The sequence below is a fragment of the Podarcis vaucheri genome (assembly GCF_965113315.1).
Source record: "Podarcis vaucheri genome assembly, chromosome: 10".
Classification (NCBI taxonomy): domain Eukaryota; kingdom Metazoa; phylum Chordata; class Lepidosauria; order Squamata; family Lacertidae; genus Podarcis; species Podarcis vaucheri.
In genome coordinates, this window is record NC_138748.1 from 10,197,163 (window position 1) to 10,218,944 (window position 21,782).

The window sequence follows — 21,782 nt, forward strand, 5'->3', positions numbered from 1 at the left end:
AACGTGCAACCAATTTAGGCTGCAATCCCAACATCACTTACCTGGGAGTAATCCCTGTTGAATTTAATGGGATTTACTCCAGAGTAGATGTGATTTGGATTGCAGCCTTAGTGCAGATCTAGCCCACAATTGCCTGAGATTTGGAATGGGTTTGTAGAGCTGTTTGCAGGCTAACACCTGGAGACCAACAGAACTGATGACATATCATGCGGTGGAACATTTTTAAATACTCCCCCCCCCTTCTTTTTACTTGCCTTTTTTTCTCCTTACTTTTTTGTTCTTGGTGTTTATAATTGGAGGGAGCAATATGTCAGGTTGACAGCAGAGGATATTGGGGAACTGCATATCTAAAAGAATTTGTGAAAAAATCTAACCAGCTATTATATTCACAGCCCCAAATTGTTAATTGTTTGTCGTCCTAGTTAAATCTTAAATTATCACTGGAATTTATATCTGACAAATTCAGCGTCAAGGACAGGTTTTGTGCTCCACTCCATCCTCAGGTTTAGTGTTACGCAATCCCTTACCACTTTGCTCCAGTAGAGTTGCCAAGGCATTTGCAGCAGCTTGAAATAATTCTTTTGAAGAATTATGCATCAACATGGATAGCATCATTTCTCTGTGGGCTGGGAATCTAATGCAAACAGAAAAGGATATGATAACAATCAAACATTGTTATAGCAAAAAGAGATGCCAATAAATGTTATTATTCTGTTCTAGCATCAAGTTGTCACCATGCACCTTGGGCCAAAGTGCCATTCCAAAGCAGTCAGGAACCAAAAGCAACAAGGGTAATTTTTATTTATAATTTAACAAAGTCAGATTTTCATCTAACTTGTCAGTGTTATCACCAGTTCTACCCCTGCTCCAAAGGTTAACGATGAACAAACTGTGCCAGAAAACAGAAACGGTAAGGTTTAAGTTGTTGTTGTTAATTCGATTTATATACTGTCCTTCATCATAAGATCTCAAGGTGGTTCATAGAATAAAATACAAGATAAAAACAAGTAAATAAGTAAAACAAAACAGCAAAACAATACCCCCCCCTTCCCACAGACACATTAAAAGGACTGTAAAATATTAGCCAAAGGCCTGGTTGAAGAGGAATGTTTTCGCCTGGCACCTAAAAATATATAATGAAGGCACCAAACAAACCTCCCTGGCGAGAGAATTCCAAACAGAGAGCTCTACACACAAACCCTAGTCCAAGGGGATTCCCTTTCTTTCGTGTTTTACCCCTAGTACTGGCCACAGCTGGTTCTGGGAGGATGTCGCCTTCCTGCACAGCCGGGGGAAGGGCTACCTCTGGCCGCACAGGACCTTACGGGTGAGGAGGGTCCAAGATGGCGACGGCCCTGGTGTATTTAAGGGAGCGGCTAGGTGCAGGCTGTCCTCTTTGCCACGCAAGACAGATATGCAGGAAGCAACAATGCCAGTGTCACCAGAAGGCAGTCTCCTTCTCCCAGTTTAGATTCTTAAGACAAATGATATTGAAGAGGGAAAAAACAGATCTTGGGCTATAAATCTAGTGGTTCACATTTCCAAGCACTCAATTCAGGCTACTAACTTTTTCTCTCCATCTCCAATCTTCTCATGAAGATTACGTTGGTACATAAGCAGATTGTTCAAAGCCCAACATGCAGCCTCCTAGTGAAGGAAGGAACAACAAAAGAAACTATTTGGTCAAGAAATTCAATTAAACCTTTCCAAACTATTCCAAGAAGAATAATCAATATAATTCATGGCCACAGCATGTACTTCAATCTAAAGTGCTAAGACAATTTCACCATAGTGGCTGCTGTAACTGAGACGCAAGGGAGATTACTGTATTGTTGTTAATAAACGATGTGAGCTTAATCTGTAATGTAAAAATTTTTCCAAGTCAGTTTTGATGTCATGTGGATCACAGCATACAATACTTCACATGAACAGAGAAGTTTAATAAAATATGGCTTGTGGCTAAATTAGAAGGAATGACATCATATATTAGAATAAGACAAGCAGATACAATTGATATAATGGCCTTCTGTATTATCCTGGTTTAGTCTGGGAAGTACAAAATGTATCTGCTTGCTTAAAAATCTGGACCAAACAAGATTGTCAAGCAGCAAGAGGTTAGGGATCAAGGAAGCCATAGCATTTAAGCTCCTCCATCCCAAGCCCAAGACTTCAAGCCCTTGGACCCTGCTCTCTGAACCACAGTAAAGCCAAGTCCAACTATGCTAACTACTGTCCCTGAGCTTCAGTTCCTCTCCAGTAAGATGAGAACAGAGAAATGAGAACAGAGAAATAAGAAATAAAACAGAGAAACGGTGAAAAAACCAACCACAAAACACACTGAAGATTATAAGGTATGATTTGAAAATTAAGAATGCAATACATTAAAAAAAATGCAATACATTATTGGCAGCAAATAAATGCTTAAGAAAAATATTTCTACCCAATTTTATTGTTGTTTCTTCTGGTTGCAATTTATATACACATCATTTAGGACTCTTTTCATGTTTCCCAATTCTTTATCTGCAGTTTCTTACCTGTACATCTATATTCTTCCGATGCAATTTTAATGCTTTATAACAGGCTTCCAGCCAACACAATTCTTTTTCTTCCTCCTCCACCTCCTCCTCTTCCAAGTCTCTGTTTAAAAATATTGTTTCCGCTTGGGGAAAAAGTTATTTATTCACATTTTGAAAATATGAATATTCCCTTGTTTTCACACTCTAGAACAGACTACTGAAGGTGATGAAACACAATGATCAAAAAACTGCTTATCATTAGGAAAACCAAAAGCACAATGACATATTTATAGCAGAAGCATTTTAACAGAAGCTTCAGCAAGCTACCATTTGACTCAAGAATTTAAGACAGCAACTGAATTCTGTTAAAGCTGAAACCCCATCACTGGTATTAATGGGCATTTTGATACAGAATGGTGTTCATTAAAACTTTAGACTGTGAGCTCCATGTGCATGGCCAGGATTTGGGATGGGGGCACGCTCCATGTTAGGAGGGACAGACTTCACGTTAGGGTGGGAGCAGAACCTCAGTTACTTAAGTGTTTTTATTGATTTACTTGATCTAGGTGAGGCAGCTGCCACTCCCATGGTGTGTTCCTATTATCTACAATTTGCTTTTCTTTCAGCCAGAAGATGCTTTAAAATTAAAAGCAAGCTTATGACTGCTAAGACTATGTGTTAGGTCTGTCTTCTATTCCAAGTATTTAGCTGCTTGACTGTCTTAGTCTTAACTGATTAAAACTATTACACTCAAACAAAGATGGTTTGAGGTTATTTAATACAGCTAATATGTTGTCTTAAAAGGAGATGACACTCATTTGCAAAGACACCTTCCTATCTGACCACGAGAAGCCAAACTCTGCAACCACAAGCATATGAAATGCTCACAACTTGCTCCTCCAGGCAAACAAAATGAACATTTGCATATATATTTTTATCCAGCACTCTGCCTATTCATCTCTTGCTTCTGCCTTCCTCATTTTTAAAAAAAGAATTTTTTTTTGAAGAATTCTGGAGATTTACCATTTACTAAGCCTTCTCAGGTTTTCAGCTACAGGTTTTCTGCTACATGCGTTGTTTTAGGCCAGAATGGGAATGGTTGCCCTCTTGACAGGGTAAGCAGAAGACGGCCATTCTCCTCTCCCTTTTTAAAAGTCCCAAACACAGTGTGGCTTTTCTGTGTCTCACCAGCAAGAGAGCACACACAGAGCGGTAGAAAAATAAATAAATACAAGAACAGAAACTCTATGGCACATGATCCACCTCATAGGATGGGTGCACACAGAAAGGCTGTAAGATGCAAAGGTTGAGGAAAATTTCAGGGAGAAAGGAAAGCCCCTGTGCTGCTGACATGATTGCATAAGAAGTCAAGGGAAGTTGGTGGCCTGCCTGGTAACCTGACTGGAGATGAGGAAGCTATCAGGAGTCTGGATAGAGAAGAAGGGAAACAAAGAACTGGAATATCTGTTATGAGGTGCCAAAGCAACATTGCCCAAAGCATCCTCCTCATGGTCAATACCTGCTCCATCCATAACCTGTGGGATAATTACATGGATTACAGCTATCATGTTGGAAGTCTCCATTAGCTTCAAACATGGGGACCTCAACAATATTTTGTGAGGAACAGGGTCAGAAGCCCCTCCATCCTTTAGGAAGAACATGGATGATTCAACAGGATGTGGCTGCTTCCAGCAGCAAGCAAGAATGTGCTGATCAGCTCTAACAAGAAGTGATCAATGGGCTGCAAAGGGGATACAAAGAAAGTGGCCATCGATTCAGAAAAGTGGAAAACACAATAATGATTTGGGGCAGAGGGGTTCCAGCAAAGTGTTTATAGAGTCATTTAGAGCAGTCTTCCCCAACCGGCTGCTGTCCAAATATTTTGGATTCCAACTCCTATTTGCTTGGCCAAATGTCAGGGATTATGGGAGTTTTAGTCCAACAAAATCTAAAGGGCAGCATATTGGGGAAGACTGGTCTACCTTTTTCCTTACTGAGCAAGCTGTTGTTCTTTCAATTTTGCAGTCACATATGACCAAAATATTCTATCAGCAAGTTGTAGGAGCGTTGAGAAACATAATTTCTTTAACTTATACAACTACTTACTGAGAAGAGCCAAGCAACTGAGGCCTGCAGCCTGCAGCTTTGCACTAGCAGGGTATTTTCCAACAGCTGTTACAATGAATTGATGTACATCATTCAATACCAGGATATTGAAAAAGTTTTCTGTATACAAGAGATTAAAAAAAGCTAACTGAGTCGCATGCAAACACTGGATGCGTGCATTTTACACACATACTGTGCAGCAATGGCCGTCATATGAAGAAGAAAATATAAATTCATGCAAATTAAATACAATTTTTCAATCAATGGCCCCAAAATTCTCCTCTTGAAACAACTATGAGTTGTTTTTATGTGAACATAGTTGCAAAAGTGGGGGTACATGAACTGGGGTGATAGAGGCTGCAGTGGGAAAACCTTGTTGCTTTAGGGAAGGTCAAATAGATAGCTCTGTCCAATCCCTTGCCTGCTTTCTGTTCCTTCTGAGGAATCACAACTACTCAAAGGCATTTAAGATTGGTTTTGGTTTTGCAATTGTGGCTCTGTAGCCCTCCAGATGTGACTGGACTATATTTCTGAACACCCTGACCATTGATCATGTTGGCTGGGACTAACAGGAGCTGGACTCCAACATCTGGAGGGCCACAGGTTCCATATCCCTGCTTTAAAAAGGAAACAGTCCCAAGGAGTCAAATTCAAATCTTGAAACCAAAAGCTATGCTTCTACCGGGAAAATCCCTCCCAAGCAGTACCAATCTGACACATTAAATAATGTGGCGTTTTGTTTTGTTTTTCTGGTGAGGCAACAAATCTAAACACACAACTGTGAGCAGGCCTCTCCTCAATTTCTTCTCACACAAAAGGGGGTTCTTCCTTTGATTAAGGCAGCTATACCCAGAAGAGAAAAGGCCTGAACAAATGAGACCTTTTCAGATTATGTAAGTGCCCAAGATCCAAAGAACTCCTTGGATCTTTAGTGAGTGCTTCTGTGCATTCACTGGGGTTTCACAGCTTTATTTTCAACTGCAGCTTCTCTTGCTGCACTGGAGGCTGCTCCCCCAAAGTCCCCTGAGCTTCAGGAAATATTGTCAGCCAGCATAACATGCTCTCTTAGAAAGAAGGGCTTCAGAAGCTCCTCTATATTCATGGAGCTCTTTCTGCACCCTTTTTACTACTATTTTTCTCTACAGTTAAATCCAGTTTACTCTAGAAATATCACCCATGTTAAATAAAGTGGATCATGTTCTCACCCAATGCAAGTTTGTGCAACAAGCAGCAGCTCACTTCCTGAATTGGTTCATTGTCGGGGAAATCTTTCATCATTTCAACGATGACATTGTAACACCTCACATTTCCAGACATAAGAATTTCTGCATTGCTAGCTGAACACAACAGAAGGAATAAACTTATTTGAGAGAAGAAGAAAGATTCATGCACACGTGTTCTTTTAAAATTGACTGATGGGAATATTAATTCATTGTAAGACTGAAGTGCACAACAAAATCACCTTGCATATTTCTACTGCTAGACCAAGCATGGTTTTTTACCCTACATTCTGAACAGAACATTCACAATATCTTAGGCAAACACACAGTTTCAATGTACTGTTATAATGTTCAACACAGAATTCTGAGAAACCTTTATTTTCAAATGTTTTCCACTTTAGCTTTGGCATGCCAGCTGTAGGCTGAGCAGAAAAGAGTGCCAGCAGCCACTATTTCAAAGACTGACACCCACCCAAAAAAGAATCTCAGTGTGTTGTGTTGAACCTTCCAGTTGTGCTTAGCTCTGTTTCATGCACTGCTTTACTATACTTCCAATTTTTCACTCCATATCTCCAGGCCAGGAAAAGCTTTGCCTGCTTAATCTCTACATTAGGAACATAGGTAAAAGGTAAAGGATCCCTGGACGGCTAAGTCCAGTCGAATTTAACTATGGGGAACCAGCATTTGTCCGCAAACAACTTTCCAGGTCATATAGCTAGCATGATTAAACCTATTAAGTATTATACGTATGAGCGCTATGGTACAGGAAACATGACCAGGAGGCTGTGGGGAGCCCTGCCACTGCTACAAGCAGCAGCTAACCTTTTAAAATTATTTTTAAGAAAGTGAAAAGATGAATGAGAAGAAACGTCCTATAAACCTCATATAAAGGCAAGTCACTCCCAAAAAGTTTTATGAAATTTGCACATAGTCAATCTCTACTCACTTTTGTATTCATGCAGTACAAATGGTTTCACAAAGGGGATGTGAATTTCAGTACAGCTCTTAAACTGAGGAATTGTGCCAAAACAAAGGTAGCACCCACCTTTCAGTTCAGAAATAATTTTCAGACATCAAATACAGATCAGAGCACACCAATGAACTCTCTTTTAAGAACTGCCCTTCATTTGCAAGTCCAGACAGGAACTGCTGATTAATTCTTAAGGGCACACCCTCACCCCATGCACACTCTAAATATTAAAAACTACAATACTTACGTGGTCCTGCCAATGAATGTAAAGACAACAGGGCAAGGAGTACCAAGTTTTCTTTTTTTGGAAATTTTTTGAGCACATTCAGTATGATCATGTGATCTCTGTCCTCAACAAATTCAATCAGCTGCTGCTCTGGAACTGAATTTTAAAAATAAAGACGTAAAGACATAAGCGCTTTAATACATGTGTAAATTTTCACTCACTGAAGGCAAACTAAGGATACACCTGGGACAACACAAGAGCAGTCTACCAGCAACCAGACCACTATCCATGCTTTCTTCTTCTTTCCAAAGCAAACCTGACTGTTCTAAAGTATAATGAGCAAATGATAGAAGGAATTATGATTCAGGTGAGTTAACAATAGGGAAGAAAAATTAAGAGTGAAGCTAGGGAGACATGAGCCTGTTAAGAAAAATAAAACAAGACTCCCAAGCCCAGAGGAAGTACAGCGGTACCTTGGTTCTCAAACTGAATCCATTCCAGGAGTCCATTTGACTCCCAAAACCATTCAAAAACCAAGGCACGGCTTTCAACTGGCTGAAGGAGCTTCCTGCACCCAATCGGAAGCAACAGAAGCCCCATTGGATGTTCGGCTTCTGAAAAACGTTCACAAACCAGAACACTTACTTCCGAGTTTGCGGCATTCAGGAGCCAATTTGTTCGAAAAACTAAGCCATTTGGGAACCAAGGTTTCACTGTACCTGCTTTAGCATCCAACCTGCTTTAGCATCCAACCTTCCTCTATTTCATCTTCACCCACTTCCCTTCTTGGCGTCCTCTCTGTTGCAACTTGGAGTTTCATCCATCCTGATCCTCCACATCTGAACTGGTAAAGATATCTCCTCTTTTATGAATGGATTTCTCCATTCACCTGTGTCATTTCAATCTTCCAATGTTACACAACTAACGTGAGCAGACCACTTGTGTGAGCGCTTATTTTTATTTGATTACTTACCCACTCTTTATCCTAAGGTGGGAGTGTGTGAGCTGGTTGTCGCTAACTTCTTCACTGGCTCTGTTTTAGCAAAAAATACTTGCACATCTCCTCCACCTGAGAGATGTGCCAACTCCAGAAAGGAGAGCAGTCTGCACATCTCCTAGGCAGTGGAAGTCACAGGTTTTTGGGGGTTTTTTGGGGGGGGAGGGGTGGATCAGCAGGAAGAGAATTATTTTCCCTTGTTAAGAATGTGTGCTGGATGTCTGCACAATAGGAATTTTGTACAGGATAGAGAGGAAAAGGAATAGGAAGAGTGACACATTTCCATTTCCTGTCTGGTCCAAAATATAGTTTTCATGAATGCCTGATTCTTCCTGTACACACCAAATGTATTTACTCCACTGTATTTCAACTCCCCTCCCTAGGGAATTCTTTCTAGCTCTAGCTATTGCCTTGATACTAATAATAGTTGTTGGGTATGAGCTCTGGTGAACAAAAACAAGACCATTAGCTACAAAAGTGACTTTTTATTTTATTTACTTTCCACATAGCAGCATGCAGGAGGCTTTTGAACACAGAACACAGGAAACTGCCATATACTGAGTCAGACCACTGGTACATCTAGCTCAGTATTGTCCATTAGAAGCGGTTTTCCACGTTTTCAGACCAAGGTCCCTCCTAGACCTACCTGAAGATTCTGGATATTGTACCTGGGGCCTTGTGTGTGCTAAGCACGCACTCTATCGCTGAGTTGCAGTCCTTACTGATGAACCAACTTTATACAATTTTCTTTTTATTATCGTCTTCCAAACAAAACACAAGTCAGACACAAAGGTCTTTGGACTGTTGTATAATTAAAGGATAGTAGATAGACAATCTCCAAAGAAAATTAGATTTTAAAAATAAAAGTCTACTAGGAAGTTCTGAAATCCCTACTGTACATGGCAAATTGTGGAAAGAATAACGTGCAACACCTTTTTGGCATCAAACAAGTTTTTTGACTTCGATCTGCTTACAGAAAATGATTTTTTTAAAAAACAAAACTGTACCATTTTCAGAAAAGGATTTCCAAGGTTAAAATAGATTTTTCGGCATGAACTGATCAGTTTTTGGTGCTATTAACGAAATGTTAATTTCACAAAAACTGTGGGTGGATGCTTAACAGGCCAAGCTCTGCCACAAGATCCAAGAGATGCCCGTGATCCAGATACAGTATTTGTGTATTGACCATATGCCATTACCCCTCCTGCTGCTGTGTCACAGAAGATTTGCAACTGGCCACAGCAGCCACAAAGTTTTCCAGACACAAGCAAAGGAGCACTAAAGGGAACTGAATAGCACCTCTTTTATGCCTTGGGTTTTCCAGTGCTTGGCAGGGCAAGGAATGTATTTAAAGGAATGGTGGGATCTGCTTTGACACCAATCAGTAGACAGACAGGTTAATTAAAGCCTATAAAGGTACCAATTCAACATCAAGTGATCTGGGATATGTGTCCTTATTTACTGGACAGTCTGTAGCTCCCTGCACCAGTGATGATGCAGATATCCACACACTCCTGCGGCTGTCAATCTTAGGAAGAGGTGGTTTCTTTAATCAATATCACCTTGGCTAATCAACTCTTCTTGTAAGCAGCAGCTTACAATTGCAGGTTATCATTGCTACCCACCCAGAACTACTGCTGTCACTTTATTTTCCAAAATAGTGCTTGGAAAATGAGTAATTTAAATGATTCAGCTGAGAATTTAACTACAAAGTATTTTCTTCCGGAACACCTTATTTCACAAACCTATTTCCTGTTTCATTAGGCAACACCAAGAACTTGAAGAGCAAAAATACCTGTTCTTACGATTTACCTTTTTCAAGAAGCACATGCAAAGCTTTACATCCGTATTTCTGGATCTCCTCATTATCAGAAAATGTGTCCATGGCATCAAATATCAGCAAAAATACGTCTGTTCCTTCCTCCAAGAGAAGAAGTGTTATTACATCTACAAATGGGGGGGGGGGAGGGAAGTTGCAGGTTTACCTTTTTTTTTCCTGCAGTCACAAACCACTTTAAAAATACATTACCTCAGAATTGGATTGTCAAAAATAAGCCACAAAGATTCAGTGGGACTTACTCCCAGGTATGCATGTAGATTGCATGCCTAAATTACACAACAACCTGATGCATGTTTATGTACAATGGAAGTACAACCCACTGCATTTGATGGGACTTCCTACTAGGAATGGGCAATTTGTCAGATTCTTCCAATCTTAAATTCAGTCCTCCACATTTCCACATCAGTTTGTGATTAAAAACAAAAATAGGATAATGTATCACCATTTTAGTGCACATTTCTCCTGATAAACACATTTTTGTGTGTAATTTTGCCTGTGCACATATTTTTGTAAAGCAATTTCCCATACTGTAATGCATTTTGTATGTAATTTTCACTAACATATGCAATTACACACACACTTTAACCTGGTATACACACTTTTGTGCATAATGCTTGGCATTGGAAAATTATGAGAAGTGTGAATTATTTTACAGCACTGTATATGGATTACATAAATTCACCATTACACGCAAACTGAATTGAATTTCTTCCCCATGCCTACTTACTACCAAATAAATATTGTACTAGAACAGCATTAATCCTTAATCCTACTGTCCTCAAAAGTAAAAGTGTTAGCAGCCGTTTTACACATTTTCTGCATCCATATAATTTGATAATAGGCAATGCAGGATTCAAGCAATAAACATAATTGTGTTACCGCTGTGCAAAAAATACAAGTAAAGCTTGTGTCCCTCAGCAAAGCAACAGGTAACATGCTTGCTTTGAAGTCCCTAGGACCAGAATTCTCATGATGTAAAATAATTTAAATCCTTTTACTAGGAAGGGTGACACCTTGGTCTCATGCCGAAATGTGATTTAACAATCAATCTCTCCCACCCTCTTAAGAGCATAAAGTGGGTGGCTGCTTACCTCCCTGCTTCCACAGATAATTGTTGGAGAATGGTGGAAGAGTTTTGTGCCATTTTCAATTATGCTTCTGGTTCTATGTTTGAACAGCTTCTGCCACACTAGAACAGCTGCCTGCTCAATCCAGGAATAGGATACTGATGGCACACATACACACTTTTTTTCTCCTGGGATAGGAGGTATTTATGCATTAACTAATGCAATATAGATTAAACAGCCACCAGCACCAATAGTTAAAGGTAAGGTAAAGGTAAAAGGTTAAGGTAAATGCAAGACTGGCAGCATTCTGTACAGTATTCTAACCCTAAGTAATTGTAACATTTGAAAAAGGCAGTACCTGAAGAGAGAAGCATATTTAATGCTTTGAGGCCAACTGTTGAAAGGTGTATGTTCACATTGTGGTTTTTAAGCATCTTAAGAATGTGCCTGAAGTGGAAACAGAAAAAAATGAACTTGATACCAGAAAACACTCAAATTAGGTTTCAAGAAAGCTAGTACTTTCCTTCCACATCAGAGTTAATAAAAATCACAACATGACATACATAGATGCTTCTAGTTGCTCTAGTTGAGTGCAACAATGAATAACTACCAATTGAGATGGACATATGCTTCAAAAGACACAACTAGCTAATGGAATCTGAATTAATATCACAACGTGGATGAATATCCAGATGTATATCCATGCACCTCTGAACACAAATCTCACTATCTATATCAGGTGGCTGTCATCAAATATCTGCCTGTATACTGAGCATTCAGACCTCTAGGGACCCTCTCACATCACCCAAAGGGAGCCAAATTGATTAGAGCAGGGCAGCCCAACATTCCAGACCAAATGGGATCCAAAAGTACTTCGACACATAACCCACAGGCCGCACACTGCCTTACTGTGGAGAGGTGGGGGGAGCACAGTCAAAATTTGACACACACACACCCTCATGCTGCCTTTCCAAAGCTGGATAAGTGAGGAGTCAGGCTTTGAGAAGGCGGCGTGAGGCTCTGACAGGTCCTTGAACTCTCCAACCTCTCCTTCCTAAAGCTGAGAAAGCACGAACTAGGCTTGGGGAAACAGGCTGGAGGACCCTGTCAGAGCCCTCACACCTCCTTGCCAAAGTCCAGCACTTCACAGGAGGGTAAGGGGCATGAAATGTTGCCAAGAGCTGCTTAAAAAGGGCTTGAGGACTGTGTGTTGGACTGCCCTGGGTTAGAGTGTTAGATTGAGGAGACTAAAGTTCAAATACTCAGCCATGAATTTCAAAAGCCCTAGGCCAGTCACTATCAAATCAGCCTAACCTACCTCAAAGCGTTCCAAGAATGAAAAGGGGATAGAACTGCCCTAAGGTCCTTGGTGGTGGTGGGGATGTGAATGGGATACAAGTAAAATAAAATAAATAAGGATCTCCTGGATTATCAGAGGAAGATGCTATGCATTCTCCCCATTCCGTGCATACACTTGAACCAAAATGAGTTCTGGCTGAAGGGACTGGCATTGTTGCTGAGGATATAGCAAGGCTCATAGGCAAACAACGACCAAATGACCTTGACCACTGCCCCTTTACATACAAATGCATGGAGGTGATCATATAGCAAAGTATTCGTAAGATATTTATGGTACACTGGTGAAATGCAATGCAGCTGAAAGCTTCTACATAATACATACATGGTCCTGCAATGACTTGAAATCACTGTTGAACTTCTGCCAATAAGACAGAGCAGCCTCAGCTTTTTGCACTAACTATAGGAAGAGTGATTTAGCGGTTGTTGAAGAAGTTTGAGACAGTTAGAAAGGAAGATTCAGCTTAACACACTAATTAAGCATGATACTTGTTAAGCTTCCATGGTGCATTGTCAATATTTATTATGCTGCAGAGGGTACTCCAAGGCACAACTGTCTCCTGTGCAACCGCCTTGTATCATTAAACTCTGCACTGACAGACTCCAAGGAAAGATTCAAATCAGCTTAAAACCTTGTCACATACCAGGGTGATATTTCCCCGAAGGGTCTAATTATTAGCTTTGCATTCAGTGCATGTAAATAAGCTTCAAAGATATGCAGAAATGAAGGGATAGGGCAAATTTCCTCCAAACTTTTAGAATGGCTCCACAGGCTATGGAATACAACGTCTTAGGTAGCAGTGCTGTATACCTTCAACTCATCCCACATTCAACTGTGTACAGCAATAAAAAATTAAGAAGATATAGTCAGATATGAAATTCTTTCATGTCATTTGGTAGTAGTGAAAGTAGGAGCACTGTCAGCTTCATAAGAGAAAAAATGGATTGCTCTCAGAATATAATCCAGGGAGGGCAAGCAGTGCTTAATCTCTAACAAGAAAGACGGCTCAGATCTATGTGACATCCTTGCTGTCTGCCCTGGGGATAATTAATTTTAAGAGTATGACAACAGCAACCTATTCTTAGTGATGAAAGTTACTCTGCATATGCTCAGTGGTCATTTTTTTGATCAAATAGAACCGAACAAAAATATTTTTAGCAGGCAGCAAGGCAATTACCTGGTGTCAGTTTATACATGTGTGTATAAACACGAACACACAGAGAACAGCTGGCTTTGCTGTCAATCTTATTCTTCCCTTAATGTGTCAGGTGGGTTCCACATTTTCTTAATGTGGCACATCTGCTTTTATATTATATACTGTATTGTTATTCCTTAAGATCAACAGATCTTCAGAATTTTTTATCTTCCCAGTTGCACATGCTGTGTTCAAGTACTGCCACATATGCAGCTTAGAACTGTATATTATTTAGAGTCAATGGTGACCACTGAGATAGGCAAGTTTGCCAATGATACGAAATCATGCAGGGTGGTTAAAATGAAGAGAGATTGTGAAGAGTTCCAAAAGGATATCTCCAAACAGGGTTTATGGACAATGCGCTTCAATGGCAAATGCAATTCAATGTGTTGGCACACTGGGACAAAAAAACTGTGATTTCACACAAACACTCATGGGGTCTAAACTAGTGAAACCTTGGAACTGTAGTGTATAGTGTCAGATATAGCTCCATGAAGGTGTTGAGCCAGTGCATGGGAGCTGCAAAGAATGCAAGTGTCATGGTAGGAATCATTAGGAAAGGAACTGAAAATAAAAACATCAGTATCATAAAGCCATTATACAAATATTTTGAATACTGTGCACGGTTTTCATCACCCCACCTCAGAAAGGGTATTGTAGAGCTGGAAAAGGTTTGGGAAAAGGAAACCAAAATGATCAAGAGAATGGAGCAACTCCCTTATAAGGAAAGGTTACAAAATCTGCGGCTTTTTATTTTAGAGAAAAGGTGAGTAAGGGGAGAAAGAGTTGTATGAAATGATGCATGGTGTGGAGAAAATGGATTGAGAAAAGTTTTTCTCCCTCTCATTAACACTTGAACTCAGGGCTATCCAGTGAACCTGAGTGTTGGAAGATTCAGAGTTAAACTGTGGATTTCACTCCCAAAAGTAGTAGTGTTTGATTATTTTTAAGAAGGATTGGGGAAATTTGTGGAAGATAAGTCTATCAGTGGCTACCAGCCGCAATGGTTACGCTTTGCCTCCATGGCCGGAGCTAGTATGCGATTGAATACCATTTGCTGGAAACAGGAGGGGACAGGAGCTAACCTGCTACAATTTGGCAGGTCTATCAAATGATGGATTTTTTTCTCGATTTCTGGAGAAGTATACATTTATGTGACCTTACAAAACATTTTTGGCTGGATCCAAAAGTGTCCTCCTGCCAATGAAAGGGCTTGAGCCCAGAAGAGGAGTAGGAAATATGAGCTGTGTAAAACTATGAACTAATATAGTAAGAAGCAGCTACCAATATGAAGGTGGGGTAAAAAAACACGCAGAAAATTATTAGTTCACCACTCAGATCAACAGTAAAACATATTGCGGAAACCTCTCTCCCAGTATTCACAACCTCAAAAGCTGTTTAAAGACAGAAGTGAAATGTTTTCATCTCCCCTACTTCCTGAAAGCTCTGTGACAAAACAGATGTTGAAATATTCAAAAAGTAACTAGGAGACTTTACTTTTTTTCCTCCTTGAAAATGGTTACTATTTACCACAACATTAGTCATCAGACCCAAGGGACAAGGTAGGCTGCCTGGGCAGATTTAGCCTAGTTCTACCACAGAAACATCCAAGAGTCCTGGGGCATCTTAAAGACTAACACATTCATTATGGCAAAAGCTTTCATGAAAAATTCATCAGTTACAGAAGTTTCTGTTCTCTAAAAAGGGACAGACATTTTTCTGAAAGTTTTAATCATCTTACAGCACTGCTGTTGCGTGTACATTTTTAAGATTTCCTTTAGCATATCCAGGTCATCCGCTTGATACTAATATACAAATATAGACAAAAGACAAAATAAGCATTAATATCACATTTCCATGGTTTTTTACTCAGCTCCTAAGAAAGAGAGATGGACTTATTACCACCCTAAAAACTCATTAAAAGCTAGAGACACTTAGGTAAAACTAAGAATGTAATGAGAAAAAGCCTATCTTCTCCAAACCTTCCACCCAGGCCCCTTCTGTGCTATAGAAGTTGTTGCCCAAATTAGCTCTACCCAGCCTCACGGATTTGTAATCAATTTCCTCTTCAAGAAACTTAATAATAATAATATTTATACCCCACCCATTTGCTTCTTTGAAGCTTATGCACAGATCCTATAAGCAGTACAATGGCTTGTTGGAAGGAAAATGATGTAAACTGGAGGGGAATATAATCTGAACAGTGGTTCTATCTGGGCAGGACCCCTTGTGTTACGATGCCACAGCCCTGTGTAGCAGCAGTTTTTGGTGACTGGTTCTAACAGAGGAGAGAGGGAGCCAATCTCAGATTTTATTAAGTGGGTCCTGAATCAGGTTAATTTAGGCTCCCTCGGGCCTGAAGAAGGCCACAGTCACCTTTGACTGGACTTAACCATGCAGGGGTCCTTTACCTTCTTAGTCTGGCTGGTGTGGTTAAGAGCAGAATCTGATTGGCTGAAGGTCCAGTCAGGTGGGAGTTATATGTCATAGGGAAGTCAACTGTCAGTTAAGGAAAAGCAGTTGAAGAGGTGGAAGATAAAGGAGTTGATGAGGAAGGAGTGAGCAATTCCCTTTTGGGATTATAGGGACAGAACTGCCCAAACTGTATAGAAATTTATTTATGTACGCTGCTACAGCGGCAATAATATTACTTGCCCAGATATGGAAAGAAGAAGTCCCAGCAAAGGAAGAATAAATACAAAAAATTATGGAATACGGAGATTTGGCGAAACTTACCAGAAGAATAAGAAATCAAGATAACCAACTTTTTATAAAAGAATGGAAATGGTTTATTGAATATCTACAAATAAATTGTAAACAGATAAGAACATTGGCAGGATTATTGTAATAACCTGCAGTTTTATAAAAGTATATATTTAAAGTAGATGAACAAATGAGTAAATTAAGTTAATTTGGATGTACTGAAAATATTAAAAATAAATTTAAGGAACTGCAGAAAGAGGGGGTAGTCAAGTTTTGAAATGTTAAAATGATTATAAAATTATTGAAATGTATAAAATTGAACATCATAAATAAATTCATAATAAAAAAGGAAGGAGTGAGCAAAAGACCAGAGAGAAAAGTTGAGGAGAATAGCTAAGGCCTGGATATTAATACTTTGTGTGTTGTTAATACTTGTGTGGTCAAGATTGAAAAAGACCTGGTAATTGAGTTGGGCTGAAAAGTTCTCCTGAGATTACACAAGTGGCCTATCCTGTCCAAGCAGCCAGTACAGTGGTACCTCAAGTTGCGTTCTGCTCATTATGGACTTTCAGCTTACAAACACGGCATGCACATGCGCATAAGCGATCTGACACTACGTGCATGCACAGAAGCACTCAATCGCGCTGCGCACATGCGCAGAAGAGGTACTCTAGTTGTGGACTTTTCGGGGTGCGAATGGCACCCCAAAACGGATTATGTCCGCAACTAGAGGTACCACTGTAAAAGCAGAGAAGGAAATTTAGGAGGCAGATTGTCTCCAGCGGCTAGACTGGGTTGTGGGAGTAATTGGCTAGGGTGGAAGATAATGGAATTTGGCCTGAGGTAAAAGCCAGCAAAAGGCTGGGGTCAGCAACATTGTCTTGAGGCCATAGAAATTCTTGTCAAGCACTTTTAAGACCTTAATGTAAATACTGTAATGCTGCTTCCTTATGTACATAGTTTCCACTCAATAAAACAATCTTAGTTAAAATATCGTCCTTTGTCTAGTGCTGGCATCCACTTCACACCTAAGCTTAATACACTAGCTACCAGCAGGTTTTGTAAACATTCTGAGAGAATTGGTGGCAGTGGAAAATTAAGAAACAGAGATGTCTAAACCTGTGTTTTTCACATAGTGAGGCTGAGACAATCAGGTATTCCTGACATCAGATATTATATTCTGGTCCACAGTAACAACATGCAAAATTAAACACCAACTTATTATATTTACAACTGTTCTTTCTTTTCTTCTGAGAACGATTCATACATTTGGTTATTAAGCCAAAGGAGAAGAAGCAAGTCTTCTGCCAACTGTTAGTGAGAATTTATTATTCACTTGTTTTTAGTGTAAGTTATCAATATTCTTGCAGGGAACTCTGTCAAAACACATATTTTAAAACAATACAAATGCACAAGGTGATAAACAGCTTTTAAACATAACATAAACATTTACACTAAAGTCACCCTGCCACAAAAGAATAAAACCAAACCAAACCAAACCAAACCAAACACAACAATACATTTATACATTAGAAAGCTAAAATGGCACACCACTCTAGGAATTTCTTTCCATATTTTGCTTCTTTCCAAACCTAGCGAACAGCCCCACAATCTCAAATGGGAAATTATTAGGTAAAAAAGACCCCAACCCCCACAACTCTTGCCCCAAAACAGTGATAAAAGTAAGGCTTGCTTGATTTTGCCCAGAAATTGAAATAGTTAACAAAGGTTTAGAGAAGAGTATCACATTTCTCCAGTAATAACAGTAATTTCTATGTATTTCCATTTCGTGGAAACACTGAATTGTACACATTACACTATTTTTAAAACATTAATGTACTTACTGGTGAACACCAAGCACTTCCCAATCCTTCCCAACACCTTGAGGAGCTGCTAAGTTATGAAGCGTGTCTGGGCAAACTTCGATAAGTTTGCAAAGAAGCGACCATCCCACCTTAAAAGCAAAAAACACAACTAGTTTTCAAAGCACTCATCAAGCTCTTTTTTGCGCCATCACAAGACTTTACAACTACAGAGTTCTTAGGATGGACTGTTACAATGGCAGATTTAGTCCAACTTTCAAAACATGCTATTACACTATTCAGACTGAGATACAGTGGTACCACGGGTTAAGTACTTAAAGCGTTCTGTAGGTCTGTTCTTAACCTGAAACTGTTCTTAACCTGAAGCACCACTTTAGCTAATGGGGCCTCCTGCTGCTGCCGCGCCACCGGAGCATGATTTCTGTTCTCATCCTGAAGCAAAGTTCTTAACCTGAGGTACTATTTCTGGGTTAGCGGAGTCTGTAACCTGATGCGTATGTAACCCGAGGTACCACTGTACTAGTTTACAAGTTTTTAACTTGTAGTGGTTTGAGGGGATTTTTAATTGATTTTTTGCTTCAAAAATATTATATATCTCTCTCACACACACATATATATACATGCACAATTGCTATTTAAAGACACATACACAAAAACACTTCCTCCTATGGCACAATTTGGGTATTTTCATTCTGCATTTGATTCCAACTGCCAGTCCAAAAAAAGTTGACAGCTACTGCTATTGTCACAAGACACCTTTGGAGCCTCATTCACATGCTTAGGGATTTCCCAACACTACTCAAGCTTCCATAAGAGAGACTTCAGCTTGGTAATTCACTGATAATGTATGCATCATACATAGTGAGATAGGCATTGTGTATTAATGTGTTATCAATGCACTGCATGTCCAGACAATGTGGAAGCAATGCCCACATCACTCCAGTTCAAAGAATATCCATTTAAATAGTAAACTACATGGAATATACTTTCAGCTGTGAATAATACACACTTAAAAGGTCAGATCTCTGCAGAATAAACATCGAAGTGGTAATCTGAAAGGATTCCAGAGGCGTCCTGCCAATTTATGCATGCCATGTGACCAATTCACAACACAAGTACATATTTGCATTTTAACTGTGTTACTTATTTAGTCAAATTCAGAAACTGAGGTCTGAAATATAAACTTCAAGTTTACCCTAAAGGCAATAAGATAGTAAAGGCAAATCACCTAAGGACATGACCATATTTTTCGCTCTAGAAGACGCACCTAGTTTTTAGAGGAAAACAAGAAAAAAAATCTCTCCTCGGCGCAGCGTCTCTCCAGCAAAGCGAAAGAACGGAGCCCCTTCCATTTCTCCTCCCGCTTCACTGAAGGGGCGCTGCGCAGCTCTCCCTCTCTGCGCAGCGCCATTCGCTCCATAAGACGCACACACATTTCCCCTTACTTTTTAGGAGGAAAAAAGTGTGTCTTATGGAGCAAAAAATATGCTACTGCTCCTTCTGTCAATTTCAAGAGATAAAACACACTGTCATGAGGATCTGAAATTGGTTTTCACTTCCTAGAATCATAGAATTGTAGAGTCGGAAGGGATCCCAAGGGTCATCTAGTCCAACAAATTAATAGGACGCAGCATACACGTTAACAAGGCACAAAATAGGATGAGATTGGCCCAAGTTTTTCTTGTTATTTCTCTCCTGATCCAATCCTTTGCAGTGACGGCAGCATCAGGTGCTTTGCTACCCAGCAACAGTCCAAGCTTCGAACATGGAACATGGAACTACTAGTAAGTAGGAGGAAAGTCACTCTTAGGAGTGTTGCTTCAAGTGCTTTTGGAGAGTAGCATGAAAAGACAAGAGCTGCCAGAAATGGCTTGCGCTCATTTTAAGGGCCCTCAGGGCAGCCCTGTTCCTCAAGTGACAACATAACTAAAAGCCACTTCAAATAATCAGCAGAATCAAAATGGGAGGAATTATCATGGAATCTACCATTTCAGGCAGATTGCCAATGCTCCGGGTTGCGAAAGTGCATCCCGTATGGATCACGTTTGCAACCCAAGCGTCCATTGTATTCTACTCCCCCCCCCCAAGAGTGCAAAGATCAAATATTTCCTCGTCCACATTCTTTAAAACTCCTCCCCTCACACTTTGAAGGAAAAGCTTTAACCACTTGATTTGGTAGATTTTATAAAACCAAAGCAAATCGCTTATTTCCAGAAATGCATTGTGTAGGATGCACATTTGGCTTTACGGCACAAGCCACTGCTTGTATTGCAGTCATGAAGCCAATAATAAACTAGCATGTTGATTTGCCCTGATGAAAAAAGGCCACAGCAGTGCATCAACTTTGTCCAAAGCATCCATATCAAACCCTGAACAGAAGGGGGGGGGGAATCACTTCTTATTTAATTTGACTGTATGATAACTTAATCATGGAGAGATCTTCACAGGTATCCTCCCCCAAAAGCAGAACCAGACTTGATAGGACATAGAGGCTGCCAGCTGCCTTCTTGTTCATTTCTGCCTGAAAAACACTCATAATATTATGATAACTAAACACACCCACATAATTTCCTTTTTAAAATGTATGGTTCGCATTCCAACAGTTTCCTTTATTTAAAATTACTGCTTGAGGTGTGATATTCTCTGCTCATTATACAATATGTCGTGCACTTAAAGCAGAAACCATTTATATCAGCCGGATGGAACAGATATGTAAATTTCTTGACATTTAGTCTCTAACTATTTTGTATTCATGTTTTCTAAGAACGCTGTTTGAAAATACTTATAATTACATATCTCAAATAAAATTATACATGCAAGTCAAGCAAAGTTGAATAACTCCTTCAAATAATACTTTGCACATTGTTGTTTTAAAGTGAGCTAGCCTGTTAGAACATCCAGGGTGAATCTTAAGACATATACCAATAATAGATGGGTTCATTTCCTTTCAACTTGCGCTGCTTTTAAACTTAACCAAAATGAGACAGCATGCTGAAGTCTATACCTGCAGCACATATTTTACAGTTAACATTTTTCCCGACATGAAAATAATGTCAAGAATTTCATGGGTTACACCATTGCCAGTCATCAAATTGTTAAAATGTATTATTTTTATTTATTAAATTTCTATATTGCCCTTCATTCAAGGATCAAAGGGTGGTTTACAAAAGGTAGAAATGCCCCAGGGGAAGAGCTTCAAGACAAGGTCAATTGGATTTACGGAACTGGAATGATGGCTGAACTTGAACATTCAAGTCACTTATTTTTGCAGTACTCTCATTTTCAAAGGGTAGACATAATAGTCTCATGCACTAGCAGCTGAAACATCAAGTCTTAGGGCCCCTTAAGGATGAATGCTTATGTCATGAGCCTAATAGTTTGTCTTCAGGATGGCACGTTTTTTCTTGCTTCCCCATTTTCAAGTAACTCACACATGCGCCTTTCAGAGAGATATGAACTGAACCCAAATTTGCTTTAGAAATGGGTACAAATTGAGTTGAGACATCCCCAATCACCACAAAGAGCATCTTCGGACCTAGGATTTCCATTTTGGCATCCCTTTCTATATCCTGATATCATATTAAACTTTGCAGTAGATATCACCCTGCAATAAAGTGAGGTTGGAGAAAACAAAGTCGAATTGTTCTTCATCTGCTGGGATTGCTCAGTGAGTAGATCACGACTCTCTTAATCTCAGGGTTCTGGGTTCGAGCAAAACATTCCTGCATCTCAGGGGGTTGGACTAGACGACCCTTGTGGTTC

The 21,782-nt window shown here is 39.7% G+C and overlaps 1 protein-coding gene across 1 annotated transcript in view; it reads right to left on the reverse strand.

Moving 5' to 3' along the window:
- LRRK2 (leucine rich repeat kinase 2) overlaps window positions 1-21,782 on the reverse strand; it is an 82,015-nt gene that overhangs the window by 58,091 nt on the left and 2,142 nt on the right. Inside the window, 9 exon segments of the mRNA XM_082239387.1 lie at window positions 528-634; window positions 1,568-1,647; window positions 2,535-2,659; window positions 4,623-4,742; window positions 5,828-5,959; window positions 7,060-7,194; window positions 9,848-9,982; window positions 11,301-11,389; window positions 18,042-18,151. Coding sequence (XP_082095513.1) covers window positions 528-634; window positions 1,568-1,647; window positions 2,535-2,659; window positions 4,623-4,742; window positions 5,828-5,959; window positions 7,060-7,194; window positions 9,848-9,982; window positions 11,301-11,389; window positions 18,042-18,151 — 1,033 coding nt within the window.